The sequence below is a fragment of the Chelon labrosus genome, assembly GCF_963514085.1.
Source record: "Chelon labrosus genome assembly, chromosome: 4".
In the NCBI taxonomy this organism is placed as follows: domain Eukaryota; kingdom Metazoa; phylum Chordata; class Actinopteri; order Mugiliformes; family Mugilidae; genus Chelon; species Chelon labrosus.
In genome coordinates, this window is record NC_140340.1 from 13,042,957 (window position 1) to 13,061,421 (window position 18,465).

The 18,465-nt window shown below is 40.5% G+C and overlaps 2 protein-coding genes across 3 annotated transcripts in view; both read right to left on the minus strand.

Moving 5' to 3' along the window:
* The window catches only part of trim62.1 (tripartite motif containing 62, tandem duplicate 1), a 31,972-nt gene extending 31,344 nt beyond the window's left edge, over window positions 1-628 (minus strand). Inside the window, exon 1 of the mRNA XM_084543836.1 lies at window positions 570-628. The gene's annotated coding sequence lies outside the window, so the exon portion shown is untranslated. The remainder of the gene's footprint in view (window positions 1-569) is intronic.
* Window positions 629-1,610: 982 nt separating this feature from the next.
* Window positions 1,611-18,053, minus strand: miip (migration and invasion inhibitory protein). Of its 2 annotated transcripts, none has more exons than XM_084543747.1 (16): window positions 17,605-18,053; window positions 15,963-16,165; window positions 15,488-15,593; window positions 15,297-15,408; window positions 15,126-15,205; window positions 14,905-15,031; window positions 13,611-13,707; window positions 13,133-13,240; window positions 8,080-8,185; window positions 5,861-5,986; window positions 5,591-5,752; window positions 4,808-4,901; window positions 4,486-4,730; window positions 4,282-4,377; window positions 4,051-4,109; window positions 1,611-2,910 (listed from the first exon to the last, which is right to left on the minus strand). In XM_084543747.1, exons 1-16 carry the CDS (start codon window positions 17,828-17,830, stop codon window positions 2,386-2,388), a joined length of 2,472 nt encoding a protein of 823 aa, XP_084399873.1. In that variant the 5' UTR covers window positions 17,831-18,053; the 3' UTR covers window positions 1,611-2,385. The 2 variants fall into 2 exon arrangements, with proteins under 2 accessions (XP_084399873.1, XP_084399872.1); XM_084543746.1 differs by having other exon boundaries at window positions 4,282-4,380.
* Between the last annotated feature and the right edge of the window lie 412 nt (window positions 18,054-18,465).

The window sequence follows — 18,465 nt, forward strand, 5'->3', positions numbered from 1 at the left end:
TTTATCAGAATACTTCTCCTTTCTTCACTACATCCCTTTCCTCGCTCATTGTCAAGGATTTTTTTTTTATTTTTTTAATTTCTAACTGTCTGCACCGACCAACCACACCAACAGGCAAACACCTGCAGCAGTATTATCTCCGCTGCTGTCTTCCTCCCTCCCCGGTGTTAAGAGGCTTCCCTTTAAATTCCTTCACGAGGATGGTTCCAACAGCCCGGACTGAGCTTTTTTTTTAATTATTACCTGCCGCCACAAACTACCGGGCCAACAGCTGAGATTTAGCTTAGCATAAATACTATTTAACTGGCTTGTTCCACCTTGCCTGCTAGCTGGGTTTTGTAAACACAACCGACCAGGACACCGCCAACCACAGCGGGAGGAGGACTGAGGGGAGGCAGGGACACACACACACACACACACATACATAAAAAGAGGCATAACACTAATTAAATAAGCGACATATTAAAATGCTACATTCGGGGGAAGCATACCAGAGATAAACGTATCTTACTGTGATAATTCTGCATAGTGGGGACGTATAAAAACGAGGAGAAAAAGCATCCACTCACCAGTTTCTCCACAGCGACATCAGCAGCTCCAAGCCAAGTGTCTTTCAGGAAGAAGAGCAACACACAGCGGCAACAGATGCAACCAACTCCTCCAAAAGACGGGGGGGATCCATCAAACACATAATTTACAAGATAAAAATTATTTGTCTATGAATGCCATGTGGAAGTAACTTGGAGCTAATTTCTGTTTTATTTGGGAGTTTTAGTAATTTTGTGTCAGTATGAAGCGTAAAAAATAAATAAAGATGTAAAGTTGTCCCCCCCTCTAATAAAGAAGTGGTTCAGACTTCCTAGCTCCCCCGTTCTCCGGCTGCTGCTGCTGCTTAGCTACTTTGATTATAACAAATAAATACACAAAAAATACATCGATAGCAACTTTATTAGGAAATGGTTTGACTTAAAAAAAAAGTACGTTTAGGAGCTGCCATCCAAACTCACTGTCACCGTTTACCGATAATGTGATTAAGAGCCGAAAGAGAAGGGTTCTCAACGTCTGCAGTGCCCACCTTCAACCAGGAGGGGTCAGGAGCGTCCGCACAAAAAAATACCCCAGACTTCCCAGTGCAGGTGATTTACAAAATCTATGTGATAGATAAAGGGGGAATTCAACTTTTAAATTCGTCATGAGGGGTATTCCTGCTAAATCGTGTGTAGTTTACGCTCAAGCGAGAAAATAACCGTCATAAGGTCAATTGGGTTTGGTTTGACCAATGTTGCTATGTTGTGTTTGGACCTTGAACCACAGCAGGGAAGTCTGTACATCCCTCAGGTTTTCCTTTATCAGTTATTATGACTGTTGTTTTATTTTCCCATATGAGTCCTCCAGGCTCACGTGTAGACCAGGCATTTTAATGCATTTTGTGCCTAAGATAAAGTCTGAATATATTATGCAAGTTTAGAAATATACATCACACCAGAAATTCAACATGACCTGGTACATTTACATAACACAAATATGAGATTTTTTTCACAGTGCATAGTGCATTGTTATTTATCCCACTGTATCCCAAAAATAAAGGATTATCTTATCTTATACACAACTGTGCTTTTAATTCATTCATTTTTAAATTTTATCAACCGATTAAAAAATGAATATTTCACCACTAACACAGCTATGCCTTTAAGATAAATGTGTTTATCTGTTAAGCTGTTGAACTAAACTGTTACAAGCACCCGACCTGTAAACTTTGACTCTTGAGGGTTTGTGACTGAGAACAGAAAGTGTTAAAGCAGGCCCAGAAAGTTCTGCGGCAGAGCGGAGCATGTAATTGTGAGTAAAAACAGGCATAAAGCAGCAGAAAGTGTCACTTCAGAGATCACTAACAACTGCCAAATGCAGTTCAGTTCACAGACCATTCAAAGGGGGTCAAGGAGAGGACGGTGAAGTGTGTCACATTCAGTGGCAATAAACATGTTGCAGTTTTTAATATAAAAGCTTTTTTTTAGTTTACAAAATGCACAGATTATTAATTCAGAGGACAAACTACAATTTAAAAAATATATATTTTATACTGTGTTTTTACAAGTGGGATGTTGAGTTGTGATTCACTGTTCAGTTTATAATTATATTTTACATCTCGGTTAAGTTTTCTATGCAAGTTCTACAGAAAATATTATTTACACCATACAGAACAGACAATAGTATTTACAGCAAACAATATACATTATAAACACACATGTATCACAAGTATCAATGACTTTGAAACACAATAAAGGTTTAAGCCTTTAAGGTTTATTGTCCATGCCTACAGTGCAAGTGCAGTTCTTTAGCTAGTCAGATTTCTTCCAGTGCTGTTTGATGACAAAATAAAAGTGTTTATGTGCTGTAACTGCCACTCTCCTGCACTGACATCAGTGAAGGTTTGCCAGCTTCTTGCTGTGGGATGCTAAAGGACTCCTCTTCTGCTCCAAAGGGGAGCTTACAGTCTCCTTGCATTAAGTCTGCGGGCATGAAAGACGGCGTCCCACAAGACCCATTTCCAATATGCAGAGTAATGTTGACGTTGACGTGGGGGCTGGTAGTCACCGGGCTGATGACGTGAGCGCTGCTGGGCTGAGACAACGACCGTGCAAGGTTGCTGGGCTGGGGAGATATAGGCTCTGTGCTGGAGATTAAAGGCATGGGCTCCGACAGAGTCGAGTGAGGATAGTTCAGAGCCAAGGTGGATTGTGAAGGGCTGATGGAGTCGTGGCTGCTGTAGCCATCTGTTCTTGTTTCTGTACTGGTACTACACTGACTATGATCACCACCTGCTTCCCCATTCTCTAGCAGACGTTGTTGTTCTGGATAGGTAGCGGTGAAGGAAGTAACCTGAGATTCCTCCATATAATGCTGAGCGACCTGCAGTAGAAAAAAAATGAAGTTACATTTTCAGTGTTTTATATAGTCTTGTATACAAACTCACCTCTACATTCAAATGCAATCTAACACAACTAATCTGCCATGAAGTGTACTGTTTCTGATGCCAGGTTAGAGTTAGATTTGTATTTAGGTATTTGTAGTATATGTAAATTGAAAGGACGGCTGGGATAGGCTCCAGCAGACCCCGCTACCCTTAACAGGAATAAGTGGTTACAGAAGATGAATGAATGAATGAATGAATGAATGTAAATTGAAAGGAATTCACAGTTGGATTCAGAAGTTTACATACACTTAGAGTCAAATCTTTAAAACTGATCCAATTTTTTGGTAACAAACTGTAGTTTTGGATAGTTGGTTTGGATATCTTCTCTGTGAATGACACAGTAGTTTACAGATAAATTATTCATTCATTCATTCATTCATCTTCTATACCCGTTTAGTCCTGTTAAGGGTCACGGGGGTCTGCTGGAGCCTATCCCAGCTGTCATTGGGCGAGAGGCAGGGGTACACCCTGGACAGGTCGCCAGTCCATCGCAGGGCTAACACAGAGACAGACAACCATTCACACTCACACGCACACCTACGGCCAATTTAGAATCACCAATTAACCTAATGAGCATGTCTTTGGATGGTGGGAGGAAGCCGGAGTACCCGGAGAGAACCCACGCAGACACAGGGAGAACATGCAAACTCCACACAAAAAGGCCCAGCCGGCCCATGGATTCGAACTGGTGAGAACCGCCCAGATAAATTATTTCACTTCAATTATTAATTATTCCAGTGGGTCAGAAGTCGAGGCATGTCGGTGGCAGCATCATGTTGTAGGGGTGCTTTGCCACACCGGGGGCTGGTTAATAGGAAATAGATGGTGTCATGAGGGAGGATATATGGAAGCAACATCTGAAGACATCGGCCAGGAAGTTAAAGCTCAGAAATGGGTCTTATAAATGGACAATCATCCCAAGCATAATAAATAACACTTCATATACATTTCCGACCTCAACTGTACTGTACATAGTCCCACAGTGTCACCAAAATCCGAAAATTAACAACTTTCAAGGTGGTATTTATGGCAGATCTCATTATGACACACATAACAACATAGAAACATAGACTCACTTTATCAGCACTCTCGCAGTTTCCATTTGCATCTACTTTGGGAGGTAATTGTGCAGAGTCTTGGAAAAAAACAACAGTGGACATTCAGTGAGGTTGTGAGTATGTGATGGAAACAGTTCCAGATAAAGATGCTAATAAATTATGGTCATAATTATTGTGTATGTCAAGTTGAAGATAAATATAAAGTAGATAGAAGCATAGCTTTTCCACAAAACAATATGACGCATTCACCTTTTTGCTGGCCGTTATCACTCTTACAGATTCGTTTACAGATGCACATGAGAACGATGAAAAGCACAATGGCAAAGGCAACGGGAATGATGACTGCTGCTGTCAGAGAGATGCAGGAAGCACAAACACAGAATACATTTTCACTTCAAAGTTTTCTTATGATGACTGATGATCATGAAGCAACAAGTTAGTCTGTTACTGTACCCAGTCCTGTCCAGTCAGATCCTGGGGTTGGGCTCTGTGTGGTCTGGCTTGGTACTAAACGGTTCACGGTTGTGGATTCTTGTCCAGGTGAAGTGGTGGAGTCTGAAGTCGCTGCTACGGTGCTCGTCGTCACACTTGCAGTTGTGGAAACGCTCTGAGTACCAGACTGTTTTGTCAAACTCTGTGGTTCACACACGTTGTCTGATGTAGCGTCACCCTTTCTAAGGACAGCCATCCCACCACAGCTGGAGAAGATAAAGAAAGAAGTTAATGATCTGAGTTCCTAACAGCTATATTAAAAAAGCGTCTCTCCTCCGCTCACTTTGTATGAGGCTGACATTTGTCAGTGTGGGAGATGATGTCAGAGAACATCCCATTGCCACACTGTTCACACTTCACATCCGAATTTGCTGTGCCTGCCAAAGACAACCAAACCATCACACATTGCATTTTATTCTCTATGTGACATTTTCTCTAAGAATCGTGTTGGACTAGATTTGTAATTAAGTTCACAGTAAATTTTGTTGCTATTCACCGATGAGCCACAACATTATGACCACTGACAGGAGAAGTAATTAACATTGACCATCTTATGACAATACAATGTTCTGATAGGAAACTTTTGGACCTGGCATTCATGTGGATGTTACTTAGACATGTACCACCCACCTAGACCAGACCAGGCACCCCCACCCCATAGCAATGACGCTCCAGCAGGATGCAGACTGATCTGGCCTCCAAATTCACTAGATTAAATTAATCAAGTATCTGTAGGATCATCCACATAGGCCCCTCCCCTCAACTCATAGGACCCAAAGGCCCCCACTAACAACATTCTGTTGCCAGACACCACAGGACACCCTCAGAAGGACCATGTCCATTCTCTGATGAGTCACAACTGTTCTGGAGGCACAAGGGAGACCTACACAATATTAGTAAGGTGGTCATAATATTATGCCTAATCAGTGCAGTCTCAAGTATTGATATGTAATTCTTGTGAACCGACTTTTATACTGAGGCTACTGAACAATTTAGAAACCAGCTGGCTAATTTAACACGTTAAGTTTAACATTCATACAGTGACTTTTTAAAGATAAGTATGTACCTGGCACAGAGACTCCATAACCAGCTTTGCAGGGTTTGTATGCTTTACACTCACTGCAGTACTGCGGGGCGTCGAATCCCATGATGCAGTACATCCCAGGCTTGCAGCTACACTTGGACCTTGTGGTGGAAGTGCAGTTTTGGGCATACTGCAGACCTTTTACTGTATGAGAAAAATGTGTTTTGCTTATTTGCAAACAAGTATAACAAAACAATATTTTCATAAATGTAAAATTATTTTAACATGGAGATTTACGGTGCATCTACTGACTTGTTTTGCATCTGGTGCAGGAGAAGCAGTTTGGGGAGTAGTTCCAGCTGTCTAAAAACTGGCCTTGTCTGCATGGTTCACACACAGTTTCAGTAGTTTCGGTGCATTTGTCTTTCAGACGGTGCCCTGTAATAATATACAGTTAGTTATGAAACAGCTACTTATATCATGGAGCAAGTGATATGAATTAAACCATATGTAAAATACAATACAATAATTTATAACAGCACATTTTAATTGCACAATTAAACAGACATGAAGATAAAAATTTACAATTTGCATAATGCCTTTTTAATGGCACATTATGAGACACAGGTTCTTAATAAAATATAATAAATTACATTCATTATAATCACTCTATAATAGAAATATGACATTTAAGATTGCTATTAATTACGGTTAATTTTTCATATGATTCACTTGAGTGCAGTAAAAGATTTTGGCTTTAATATTAAATACATTTTACAGCCGCCCAATGGACACTGGCTTGCTACCCTATATTTCGCTCAGTAGAGAAATCAGATGTGAAGGAATTAAATCCACACCCAGCAGGAGAGATTAGCAGCCACATTACATCAAGTTATTGCTCGAGCAGGAGTGAGGAAGAAAAATCGGCTGAAAAAGCTTTCAGGAAAAAAAGCACATTCCTGCTTTTCACATCCCAGATCACAGATACTACACCACAGTGGTTGCCAAAACACAGTGTTGCACATGAGCTAGGGCAGTAGCGTCACCCCTGTTGCTGAACAGAGGAATGTGTAAAATAAATGTTCCACTAGATCATCACAGAAAATCACAACTATCTTAGCTGCAGTTGTTAGCCAACACGTTCCTTCAAAGATAGAGGAGCTCAGCATTTAAACAACTATTAGTTTCTGGGTTACAAAAAAGGGCCCCTAAAAGACGAGCGTATATCCTTTGTTTGTGTAACATTTCCCCATCGTGTGCTGCGGATGTTAGAAGCTCCAGCTACCACGGCAACATTACCCAGTGTTACAGTACACGTGCCAGTCAGATATATTAGTCATCAGCCTAAAAGCCTTTCCTGTTGTAACATGTAAACTACGCACAGCAACAGGATTATGATTAGAACAAAACAATTAGTCTGATGTTACAGTGTTCCTTGCTGTACATTATTAGGATTACCTAGCTCTGTTACAACACAAAGAGCAATGGTGTTTCTTAAGTTCTCGTACATGGCTGCTGACGCGTTGTCTGGGCTTATCTTTAGCACTGTATCATGACAGAAGACAAACGTGTAGAATTTTAAGTGGTGTATTTGTCAGTGTTGACATTTTTGAAATTAAATGTGCTTTCTTTTTTTAATGCTATATTTAAATATTGAAATTCCACTGACATCGAGCAATATAAAGTCAGGGAAAACAAGCCGCAAAGTATCTTGGTTGACATATTTAAAAAGTACGGGAGTAAATAAAGATGATATTCTCAATAACTATGTCTGAATTTATTATTTTCTAAGTAAAACAGAGTCCTATGTCAAAGATAATTAGTAACAATAAATAATCACTGGTGTTACTGCTCTTGTGGCACGTGTGTAAACGCTCACAGCAAAACCTCTCTCACTTTCACATGTGTCCTGATGCTACATGACAGCTGCATGTCTTTATAAAGCTCCGGTAGAAGCAAACTTGTATTACTTTCAGTGGCAGGAATGGTTGCTGTAGCCTTATACCCATTAAACGATGTAATTTTATGCAAAACGCTGTTTTAATTATATCTTTTGAGCTCTCTGTTGTGTTTTGCACAAACATCGATGCCAAACTCTGAGGGTGAAAAAAAGCCTGTTAAACCTGTAACTGCATTGTGAAACAGAGTGTATTATTTTGCGTGGGAAGCGACAGGGAAACTGTAATTTGCCATTAATCATCAGCTTAAACTGTTTCTGCTGTGTGGCCCCAGCTATATGCTGAGCGTGTGGATCGTGAATACAAAATTATATACCTACTTTCTGTTCCTTGTATCTCAGGGTGAAACAAGGAAACTGCCGCCTGTAAATGCCTTTAATTACAGTAGCCGCAGTTTTTTCACACCTCTACGCCTAAGCTTTTACCAAAAGTTCTCAAGAACTGTGTCATCAAGAGGTTTTTATATTTCAGGATTGAATATGTCTTTTTGGTGAGGTATTATTATGAATTTATTCTTTTTTTTGTTTTTGTTTTAAATCTAAGTCCTTGCTTGGTTTACGGGTAAACACTTACCAGGGGGACACTTCTGGCAGCACAGGTTAGTACCGTCCCGCTGGTACTCTGTTGACGTGTTACGACAGTTTCCTCCCGAGTCTGCCTGATAGGGCAGAGAGAAGACCTACGGGAATGAGAGACAATACCCAACAGTCATTTCTGCTGTTCACATGAAAATTGTGAAGAACATAAAAGCCTTTTGTTGTTATCTTTTGACACGCAACCTGTTCTGCAGGTAAACACAGTCATTTTGAAACGGCTTATGTGGAAATTATTTGCTGCCCACTTTCAGATCTGTCTGACATGAGTCTGATGTCTAGAGATAGATAAAAAAAAAAAACCCAGTGTAATGAGATAATGACCTTAAACCTTAGTAGTAGTAATTTAAAAATCGACAGTTTAGTCACTGGATGATGAGGGAAACAGACGGGCTGACCACTGACTGGTTATTTTTTTTTTGTTTTTCACCATGTTAAACAGGGGCTTCAAGTAGTACCAGACCATTCACACCTTCACCCACTTATTCCCTTATGTTAATGCTGTTACCCATAGCTGATCTGTAGGAGGTACATGTACTTCTACAGCAACTCTCTGCGGGGGGGGGCTGAAATCTTGTGACTTTGGCCATCAGTGCTCACGTGAAATCTTTCCTTTTTGCCATTGTCCGAATATAATAAGCAGTAAGTACCGTGTTGCTGAGGGAAGCCATGACACAGTAGCTGTTCACACACCTGTACAAGTGACTTCACCGCAGAGCCCTCCCATGACAAGCAAAAGTGTGAATATGCTGACTGCAGTAGTGTGTTTCTCGTATAACAGGAAGCGGAGGCGGCAATCTCGAAGCCCTCGGCTCAAAAGCACCGAATTCTTCTGTGGTGTGACCACCGATAAAGTACAGGGAGTCACGATAGAGTTGACATGTGAGGATTTATGTAATTTATTACTGACAGTTTATCGGGGACAACGTCCTGTTGTTGCCTTTCCCTTTGGCCACATGCCTGAACTTGTCCTCAACAGAAAAGCTGGAATACAACGGGCAGAGTAGCGGCTTCACTTCAACAGCGACAAATACCAAGTAACCGAAACCAAATATTCACGGAGGTTTATGCAACCTCTGCAATATATTTCCACAACGTTACCACATGAGGACAAAACTGCCATTCATTTACTCTAGGTAAAGAAGGAATTTAAAATAAATGATTTGTAAAAAATGAGAGGTCCAGCTTTAGGACAGCTGACCTAACCCGACCATATCAAAACACATTTAAAAGATAATTGTGTTTACATTTCACAATTATGACTCGTGACTTTAAAAGTACACCATTTCGGTTTAACTTCACACTGAACTCAGATAAGATTTCCTTACTTTGAGCAGGGTAGCCTATCGGTCATCTGTTTATAACCATCCTGTCCGAAGTCACTCATAAGAGCCACAGGGCAAGCATGACACGTTTAGAGACAGACGCGTAGCTTACCTTGGTATTTCGGGCATTCAGAAGAACCAGCAGTATGAGTATTTCCTTCATTGCTCCTTTAAAGCGGGTTATAGAGGAGAGGATACGGCAGCCGGCGTGTGCACAGTGCTGCTCATAATTTTCTAAAGGCGGGTCAACGCTGTGCAGCAGTTTCCTTGAACTGAGTCAAGTATTTGAAGGAAGGAAACGAGGCAGGCAGGCAGTCAGGCTGTAACCCACATTCACCTTCATCAGTTGTGAATTACCAGTATGAGGTTATACAGATGAGGTTTTAAACCCAGTGCAACGCTTCTACACTGACGTCTGCTACATAATTTTGACAATACTGTGAATTCACCACTAATTAGAGGAAAATATGCAGCATCAGAAACAAGTATTTAATCCTTATCTCAGTTATCATGTTCTAGTGTAAAGACACATATGTCTAAAAAAATATTTCTTTGAACTAGTGAGCATCAGAAAAACTCTTAATACATTCAACTGTTTAACAGCGACATGAAGGCAAAACCCACTGAAACCAGAAACTGTTTAAATACTATTGAGTATGAAGTAACTTCAGAGGAACCATGTCTGCGTTGCTCCCTCTGGGTCTCATTGCTGAACTATGCAGTGCTGATAATTTTTTTTCTTTTTTTTTTTAGGAAAAAACTGACTCTCTACCAAAACAGGAAGTGGACTCACTTGACTTTCTGTTCTTATTTATACACAGCCGTCCACTGCAGTCTGAGTGAGACCATTGATGGCTATCAACCTATTGATGTCTGGAAATAGATTGCTGTTCTGTATCAGGCTGTTGCAGCTCACGGTCACGTAGTAAAGGTTTTTATTGTTCCATACAAAGAATCCACCTTTGACCTGAAACACAGGTGAAGCTCTATGTGGCTGCTACTCGCCATCATCTCCATATTTCGGTGGAGACATGGGTGTAGTCTAACAAAGAAGTCATTATACGCTCTACTTGCTGCTTGGCTGTAGTTAAAACATGCCTTTGGCTGCCCAGTTTAATGCCCCTATGCTTCATTGCTTGTTCCTGTGTGAGAAGTTGACATTTCACAATAAAGTTTCCCCTCCCACATCCTCAACAGTTTTCTGGTACTCAAATATAGCAGTAGCAGCACCTTTGTCTGTTAAAGTCTGATTTTTTTTTATTCATTTTCTTTTCGTTAGTTTTTTTTTTTTTGGTTCTACATTTAATTTACTTTTAACACTGAGCTTTTCTAAATGACACGTGTTCAGTTTTCACCTCCTTTGACGCTACAGTGTAAAAAGTGACCAGTAGAAGTGAAACTTGTTCTGGAGGAATTTATTTGCTTGGTTTGGCTGACATTCACGTGTTAGTGCACTGATTTTTTTAATGTTTTTTTACACTGTACTGATGAGTAATTTCCAAAAGTACAGCGTGACCGTTTTCAAATGAGACTTGAAAGTCCTTTGAGTCAGGAGTGAACATGCTTTTTATTCTTGTTATGTCAGATGGAAACACAGCGCAGACTTTTTGAATGAAACTGTGTCTGTGCTAGCGCTACCAGGCAGCGACAATGACGAGGATGTGTTCTCGGCCTCAGTTCAGTTCCTTTTTGATTTCCATGGAAACCAATGGCTACCCAAAGGTAGAAAAATACTTTGAAAGATAGCTGGAGCTAAATACTTGTCTCGGAAAAGTGAGCCATATAATCACAGATCTTCGGTGGAATACAAAATACTGACTGATTTGTCAGGAAGTTGTTGTAATTTGAATCCAACCGACATCATTGTAGGTTTTTTTTATCAGTAAGTCTTTCTGCTGAAAATGAGATCAACATGAACTGACACGTACAAGATGTGATTTGAAGATACGACATGGGCTTCTGTAACATCATGTACAACTGTTAAATCTAAAGGCAAATGCAGGTTCACTCAGTCACATCTCACACAGAGCACACCAGCCCTAAGATGCTTATCAGTGGTCTGCCAGGCAATGGCTGTGGCTTTGCTTTGCAATGTTTTCTGATAAAATCTCCAAAGTGCAGCAGCTCATCAATATATCCCTGCCCTTAATCTGAACATAAAAACACATATATGAACTTGACATTTACTTCCTATTCACTGAGCACACCACAGCTCATTGTATCTATACTATGTATTGTATTCAAATATGTTGGTCTGAGAGACATAAACTGGAAAAAAAAAAATAGAGTCATAGGTGGGATCGCAACAGTACATGACATTAAATATAGGTGGTTGTGGTTTCCTGTGAAATGCAGCTCGCGTACAGTACATCGGCCTCTGCTTCTAGTGTTCTCAGTCCCACAGTAAGGAAGTGTCAAAGGAAGGTAAAAACAGAAGTATGCGAGAACCCGGGAGCCAAAGTAAACAGCTGAGAGGAGGGAAGAAATGACTTCCCCAATGTTGCAACTTAAAAATTTATTTTTGAGCCTTGCCGTGTCTTCAACAGTTTATACGTGTTAAATGTGGTCCCTTTCCACTGTGGTGCAACACCGATGTCTTGCTTCATGCCCACGGGTTTGCTGGCAGTCACATGCGATGTCTAAATCTGTTCAGGCTTTAGTTCAGATGAAAGAAAGTAACTACTGTCAACACCAGCGCGTAAATTATTACAGTTTTATTGAACTAACACGATTTTAGTCACATTAACAAAATACAACATGAGCTTCTCATTTTGTAACTCATTCCTTAAAACTTATTATCTTATGTTTCACACATTCCACTTCAGATCTGGCACTTACAACTTCTGATGCACCTGACGTTTGTTTCCTATGAAAAGGTATAATGCGATCAAATAGATTCAGAAGAGTCAGAGGTGAAATCACTTTGGGTGGTGTCAAATGAAACTACAGTGATCACTTAAAAACGCACTTTGATGGTTTGTCAGCAAACAGGGTAAGATGCGCTTCCCAGTTTTCTTTTAGGGGAGAAGTGCTGAAAGTTGTGCCGAGCCAAGCGAGACACATCTGAGACCTGATCACGGTTACCAGACACTTTGAGCGCAGACAGATCCTGAAAAGTATTAAAACCAATGTTTTATTTGTGCCATGTGCTGGGCTCTCCAAAGGTATGGTGTTAGTAGAAACTAGCGCAGTTATTTATACAGTATTCAAATACACTCACCTAGAAGGTAAATAGGAACACCTGTACAGCTGCTTATTCATACAATTATCCGATGAATGTCAAACGTGATAATAATAACAACATGTGCATGTCCGGTTCAGGAGCTTCTGTAATGTTCACATCACACATCAAATTATCTATGAACAGCTGGTTAGAGTATTTTTGAAACTGCTCATCTCCTGGATTTTCACCATTACAGCCTCCAGAGTTTATTAAGAGTTATATTAAAATCAGCCTCTTATTAAAAGTCAAGGATCATTTGAATACTACAAGCTGTCTGAGTATTGTTGCTGGTCATGCGCTACTCTTTATAGCCACAGTTTATCATCGTCAAATGACTGCTTCCAGCATTATAATGTCACAAGTAAAAGTCGTGACAATGAGTTACCTCAATCTTCACTGGTGTTTCTAAATATCTGCCCAGTGTATAAAGAGTAAACTGTATATAAAGACCCCATAAATACAGTCCTAAGTTGACAGCGTCTTACCTCCAGTTCCTTGATGGAGCTCTTCAAGTTGAGACTGCTCCGCAGATCAAGGCTGCTGGTTGGTGTCAGGGTGCCCTGACCTGAGTTTGACCAGCCTGAGAGACAGTGCTGGACAGGGACACAGACATGCATGAGGACGATGACAGTTTAAATATAGATATGTTCCCACAATGTCTAAAAGTCACGGACGGAAAACGGCACGGCCCATTAGCTATAGCCATTTATACTTTCAGAGAGAGAATGGGGCTGACAGTGTGTCAGTGGTGGAGTCCATCCTGGACAGGTAGCTGGTCAATTACAGGGCTGACACAGAGACAGACAATGACATCCACACCTATGGGCAATTAAAAACCACCCCTCAACTCCACACAGTAAGGTAACAGGCAGCCAGTAAGTGGAAACCCATAACCCTAATGTTGTGAGAAAATGGTTCATTAGGCGGATGATTTTTGGTCATTTGACTTCATCTGTTACTCACCGATGGTAACCCCAAACTGTCAGAAGGGTTAAAGCTGCATCGCCGATGAGCTTTGTACTTGTGAGGTGGCAAAAGGTTGGCAAGAGGAATGCTGACCCTTAGAAACAGAGAGTAAGAAATTTAAAGAAATCATCTAATACATTTTGTATTACTCTTCATATGGATGAATATCTCTAACATCTCTGGTTGTAAGAGGGCAAGCCAACGCTGTCACACTATGGTGCATAAATTGATGCAAACATCATTCTCTCAATTGAATTTCTAGAAAACCGTATATTGCACACACTGATATCACAACCTGAGGTTACCACAGTGATAGACAGAGAGAGAGAGAGAAAACCACATAAGAGTAGTTATTTACAAAGTCTTATCTAATCAAAGACTAGTGATATTCCTGATGGTTATACAGAAGTATTGCATTTTGTGACACATGTCCACACCACTGTTGATTTCTGCATGAACTTCACGAATAATCTGCCAGGAATTATCAGTTAAACGTGCAAGAACTGCTGACCCGGATTAAGGTGTTCTGAAATTAAAACAGGATGTGGTGTTCTATGAATAGTTTCTCAGATTAGAAAGAAGTAACCACGGTTGCGTTATTAGTTTTCTTGTGCTCCATTCCTGTCTATACCTTAATTTATGTTGGTATTATATAAGAAGAAATTACAAGGCAGATGACCCAATTTAAGTTGATCTGAGATGTATAGTTTGCAGGTTTTGAGATGCTCAACATCTCTCATGAATCAAATGTAAAAACACAGTAGGGAATGATCTTATGACTTAGTTCAATCAAAGAATACTTTTTATGAATGAGGCCTCTGCTTTCCAGTGAATTTTTAAGAGGTAGGAATTCTTAAAGATGTCACACACAGATACAGATACTCTATAGCTTTAGACCAAGGACACCAATGGACCTAATGGACCATCAATATGACTAAGAGACTAACAATACAAAGGGTTATATGAGGAGATAACACATAAGTCTTTATAAAACAACGAAAACTGCTAGTAAATACTTTTTACAAAATCAGACTATTACTATGATTATTAGAAACTATAAGAAATTTCAATGCAAAACACAGGCGCTGCCCGTACCACACACTGCCTTGCAACCTGATATAATCTTTCAATGTAAAGGATCAAAGTAAAGACAGAAACAGCAAAGGACAAAATAACGCACGTCTAGATCTCAGCTGCCTCCTGCATGTAGATGAGAGCATACCAAATTACAAACAACTAAGACTGTTTTTCATCCTTGTTCTTAAGTGGTTCATCATCACATCATTGGTACCTGATGAGAGCTGGGTCAGCAGTCGAGTGAGGGTGGGAGGATTTGTGCCTTCTGCACACAGGACAGCACTCCTGTGAGTGAAGCGGGACGGGGAACAGTCTGCTGTTAATCCTGTATGAGAATGTGCCTGGACAAACGGTGAGCAAGCGGAGACAAGTGTTATTTCATACAGAATGAAAGGAAAATGTGAGAGGCCCGTTCAAATAAATGACCACTCTCACATTGATGAGTGTCCGTGTTAGCCTCTGGGTCGTCCGTGTCTGTTAGCAGTGTGGGGACTGAATGGTGCTCCTCAGAAAATCTACGAGGAGAGTCAGTTAATAGTCACTTAATGAAGCCATAGTGAATCAATGGAAGACCTGAAACACGGTATCATTCACAAGTGGACTCACTCTGCTCGTGCGCTGTGGACACATTCGTCTTTATTTAACGATCGAAACATGTGGAGTTCATTGAAGAACTCATCAGGACGCTCTACCAAGGAGTCCTCTGTATCAAGAACACCTAACAGGGAAAAACCAAACAACAAATGTAAGCGGTTTGTTCCATAATTATGTGTGTCATACGGGTCAATAAGGTGTACCTGCTATCCAGTCATATCCCAGTAAGGGTGGCAATCGTTGCCTGTCGGAGGTCAGTGTGTCTTCACATTCATCAGACTGAAATGTGACTCGATTGTGCACATCCCTCTACAAAAAAACAAAAAACAAATATGTTAGGATTAGGATTAAGTATTTGAGTGGTTACTTCACACATAGCATGTTGTAAATATCATTTAAAGGTCATTAGTTTTTTCAGCAGTGCAACGTCAGCACTGTTCGCTGAATAATGTCTTATACTTCCTTCCTGGTTAAACATTAGGAGACATTCTGAAATTATCTGCTTCGCAGATTATGTTGAAAATGTTCCAAGGCAGCTGAATAATCTTTTTGTTTCTCTTAAGATGTAAAAATGTGCCTGAGATGGGTGTAAAGAGACCACCTGCCACCTCAGTTTGAGATTAATTATTTCTTACTTACTTTATGAGATACAATAACAGTGAAAGGGCCTTTGCTTACGTGTTCCTTGCTGTGATTTACTAGACAGGACTTGGTGCTGAATGGCCTTGTGTCCTGCAGTCTGTTGTGGACTTGAAGATGTCTGCGGCTGTCTTTGAAGAAGTCTGAGGGCGTTGTGTGTTTGGCAGTTCCTCTACTGTGTTTGAAGGTCAAGGAGGGTGTGGAAATAGTTGTCTGGAAGTCTGACTGTTTTTCACATACGTCTGATGAGGGCAAAGAGGAACAGATTTCTGCATACGTGATTCCGTTTACATTTTATTCATCACATGCACATGATAGACACAGTGACAGGGTTATTAAAAGATTGTGCTAACACAACAAAAACCTAATGTGCAACCTGAAAAGTTGCACATTGCAAAATAATGTATCTACCTTTTAGTTCCATTTTAAATCACATATTAGGTTGTCATCAGCTAAAACTGACCACTTCCTGTAAATTTTAGCTTAATAAGCATGCATGTTCCTTTGTTGCCCTGGCTATTTTCTTTTCTTTCTTTAGGATAGATCTTAACATTTTAGTCTTTGCATAAAAAAACCGAATGATCTGGCCCCGACATATCTTTCTGATCTCCTACAACCACACGTCCCACTAAGGTCACACAGGCCTGCTGACCACTTGCTTCTGGTTGAGCCAAGAACAGCAGAAGGAGAAGCAGAAGGAGAAGATTGCACTGTCACAACATAGTCAGTGTTATCCACTTCAACTGTCAGTGGTCACAAAGTTATGGTGTATTAGGCAGACCTAGACACTGCCTGTTTTTAAATGCCTACTTAAAACATTTTTTTTTTTTTAATTATTTATTTATAGCCATTTAATTCAGTTCTCAAACTGAATTAAATGGCTCTTTTTATTGTGTTTTAATCTTGTACTTTTTTTTTTTAACCTATTCATTGCCTTTATTTTGGTCTTGACTGTGTGTTAATAGCTTGGACTGCGCTCTGCAGCACTTTGGTCAACATTCGTTTCATAAATAAAATGACAGTGACACTTTTGTGTCCTCCAGCCATACTGTCTGCAACAAATTATTAAAAACTAGTGCGAAAACTGACTCAGTTTTGTGAGCTACATTTCTATGTTGCTTCTGTTTAAGAGTGTGTGTTTATGACCTCTTTCAGCTGACGTTTGTGGCCCAATTTAGCTTGCTAGTTAAACTAAAATGTGTCGGGACCCAGTGGCTTACAAATTGTGGTAAGCTCTTTTATGTCTTCACCATTGACAATATATACTAGGTCTTCACTGACACGCTTGTTGTGACCGTTTGCCCCGCCCACATCAGCAACCTCACACCATTAGAAACTACTGTTACATGTCAACTAGGGTTGTAGCCACAATGCAAGATTAGATTATGTGATTGGCTGTATAACATTAAAGGGCTGCGACAGTCCAACCCTTGCTGGCCTCACCTTAATTGTGTGTAGTCTGAAAAAACATAATACCTTGGGTGCACTTTTTCTAACTTCATCAAAGTATGACCAAGATTTGCCCTCTCTTTGATGTGGTGCAGAGATTTAAAAAAATAAATAACGCAAATGAAGACATGGTTTGGACGAACATAGCACTCTGGTTTTGAGGCTAACCGAGCTAATGTCTGTAGATGTTATCTCGTGCTGCTGGCCTCGAGGAAACAAGCCATTTAATTACCGGCAAATCTCATGGTGGGTTTGGAGAGGGCTGCCCTGGCCGGACCGCGGTCTCCGTCGGTCAGAGTCACCATCTCTTCAGGCTCCTCAACCTCATCCTCCTCTCTTTCCCTCTTCCGGTTCTCGGTGCAGCCGCTCAGCCGCTCAAGTTTCTGCTTCTGCTGCAATAACTGGTTCAGTAAGTGTTTGTTACGGTCTCGCAAAGCGTCCAAACGATCCGTGGACATTTTAAAAAATACATGCAATTAAAGTTAAAGGCACTGGTGGGTGAGGTGAGACAAACACGGAAAAGTTTCAGGTTCTTTCGTGATTCAAAACCGTCTCCGCCATTACCTCCATAACAACGCATTGACAACAGTGCTTTGATTGGCTGTGAACGTTCTACCCACAATGCATTGCAAGCTTCTTCAGATTTTCTTAAAGTGACAGACACTTGTTTTGTTTGAGCTACAGTACAGAGTGTTGACCATCAGATGGCGCTGTGTACTTTTTATTACCGGAGCGATTGCATTGTTCAAGTACAAAGAACACTGATTGGTTCATAATGATGGTTGAAGAATATATAAAAAGAAGTATGAACTGTGTGGAGGTTACAGTGTCGATCATACTACTTTAAGGGGTGTTTGCAAAGATCATCAGTAATAATATATCCAACAAAGGTTCAAAAAAGGCAACTGGACTTTTTGAGAAGACGTTTCACCACTCATCCGAGTAGCTTCTTCAGTTCTACAGCTACTCGGATGAGTGGTGAAACGTCTTCTCAAAAAAACCCTACAAGTCCAGTTGCCTTTTTTGAACCTTTGTTGGATATACCATGACCTGGATGACTGAGAACCTTCACAGACATCAGTAATAGTAGGTC

What these genes read in the sequence shown, in the direction of transcription:
- miip (XM_084543746.1), bottom strand. Translation starts at nt 17,830, where the DNA reads ATGTCCACGGATCGTTTGGACGCTTTGCGAGACCGTAACAAACACTTA. An exon ending in TAAATCACAGCAAGGAACAC is followed by an intron (nt 15,594 to 15,962) that starts GTAAGCAAAGGC and finishes GTTTTTTTGTAG; the next exon opens with AGGGATGTGCACAATCGAGT. An exon ending in AAATGTCAGCCTCATACAAA is followed by an intron (nt 4,731 to 4,807) that starts GTGAGCGGAGGA and finishes TATCTTCTCCAG; the next exon opens with CTGTGGTGGGATGGCTGTCC.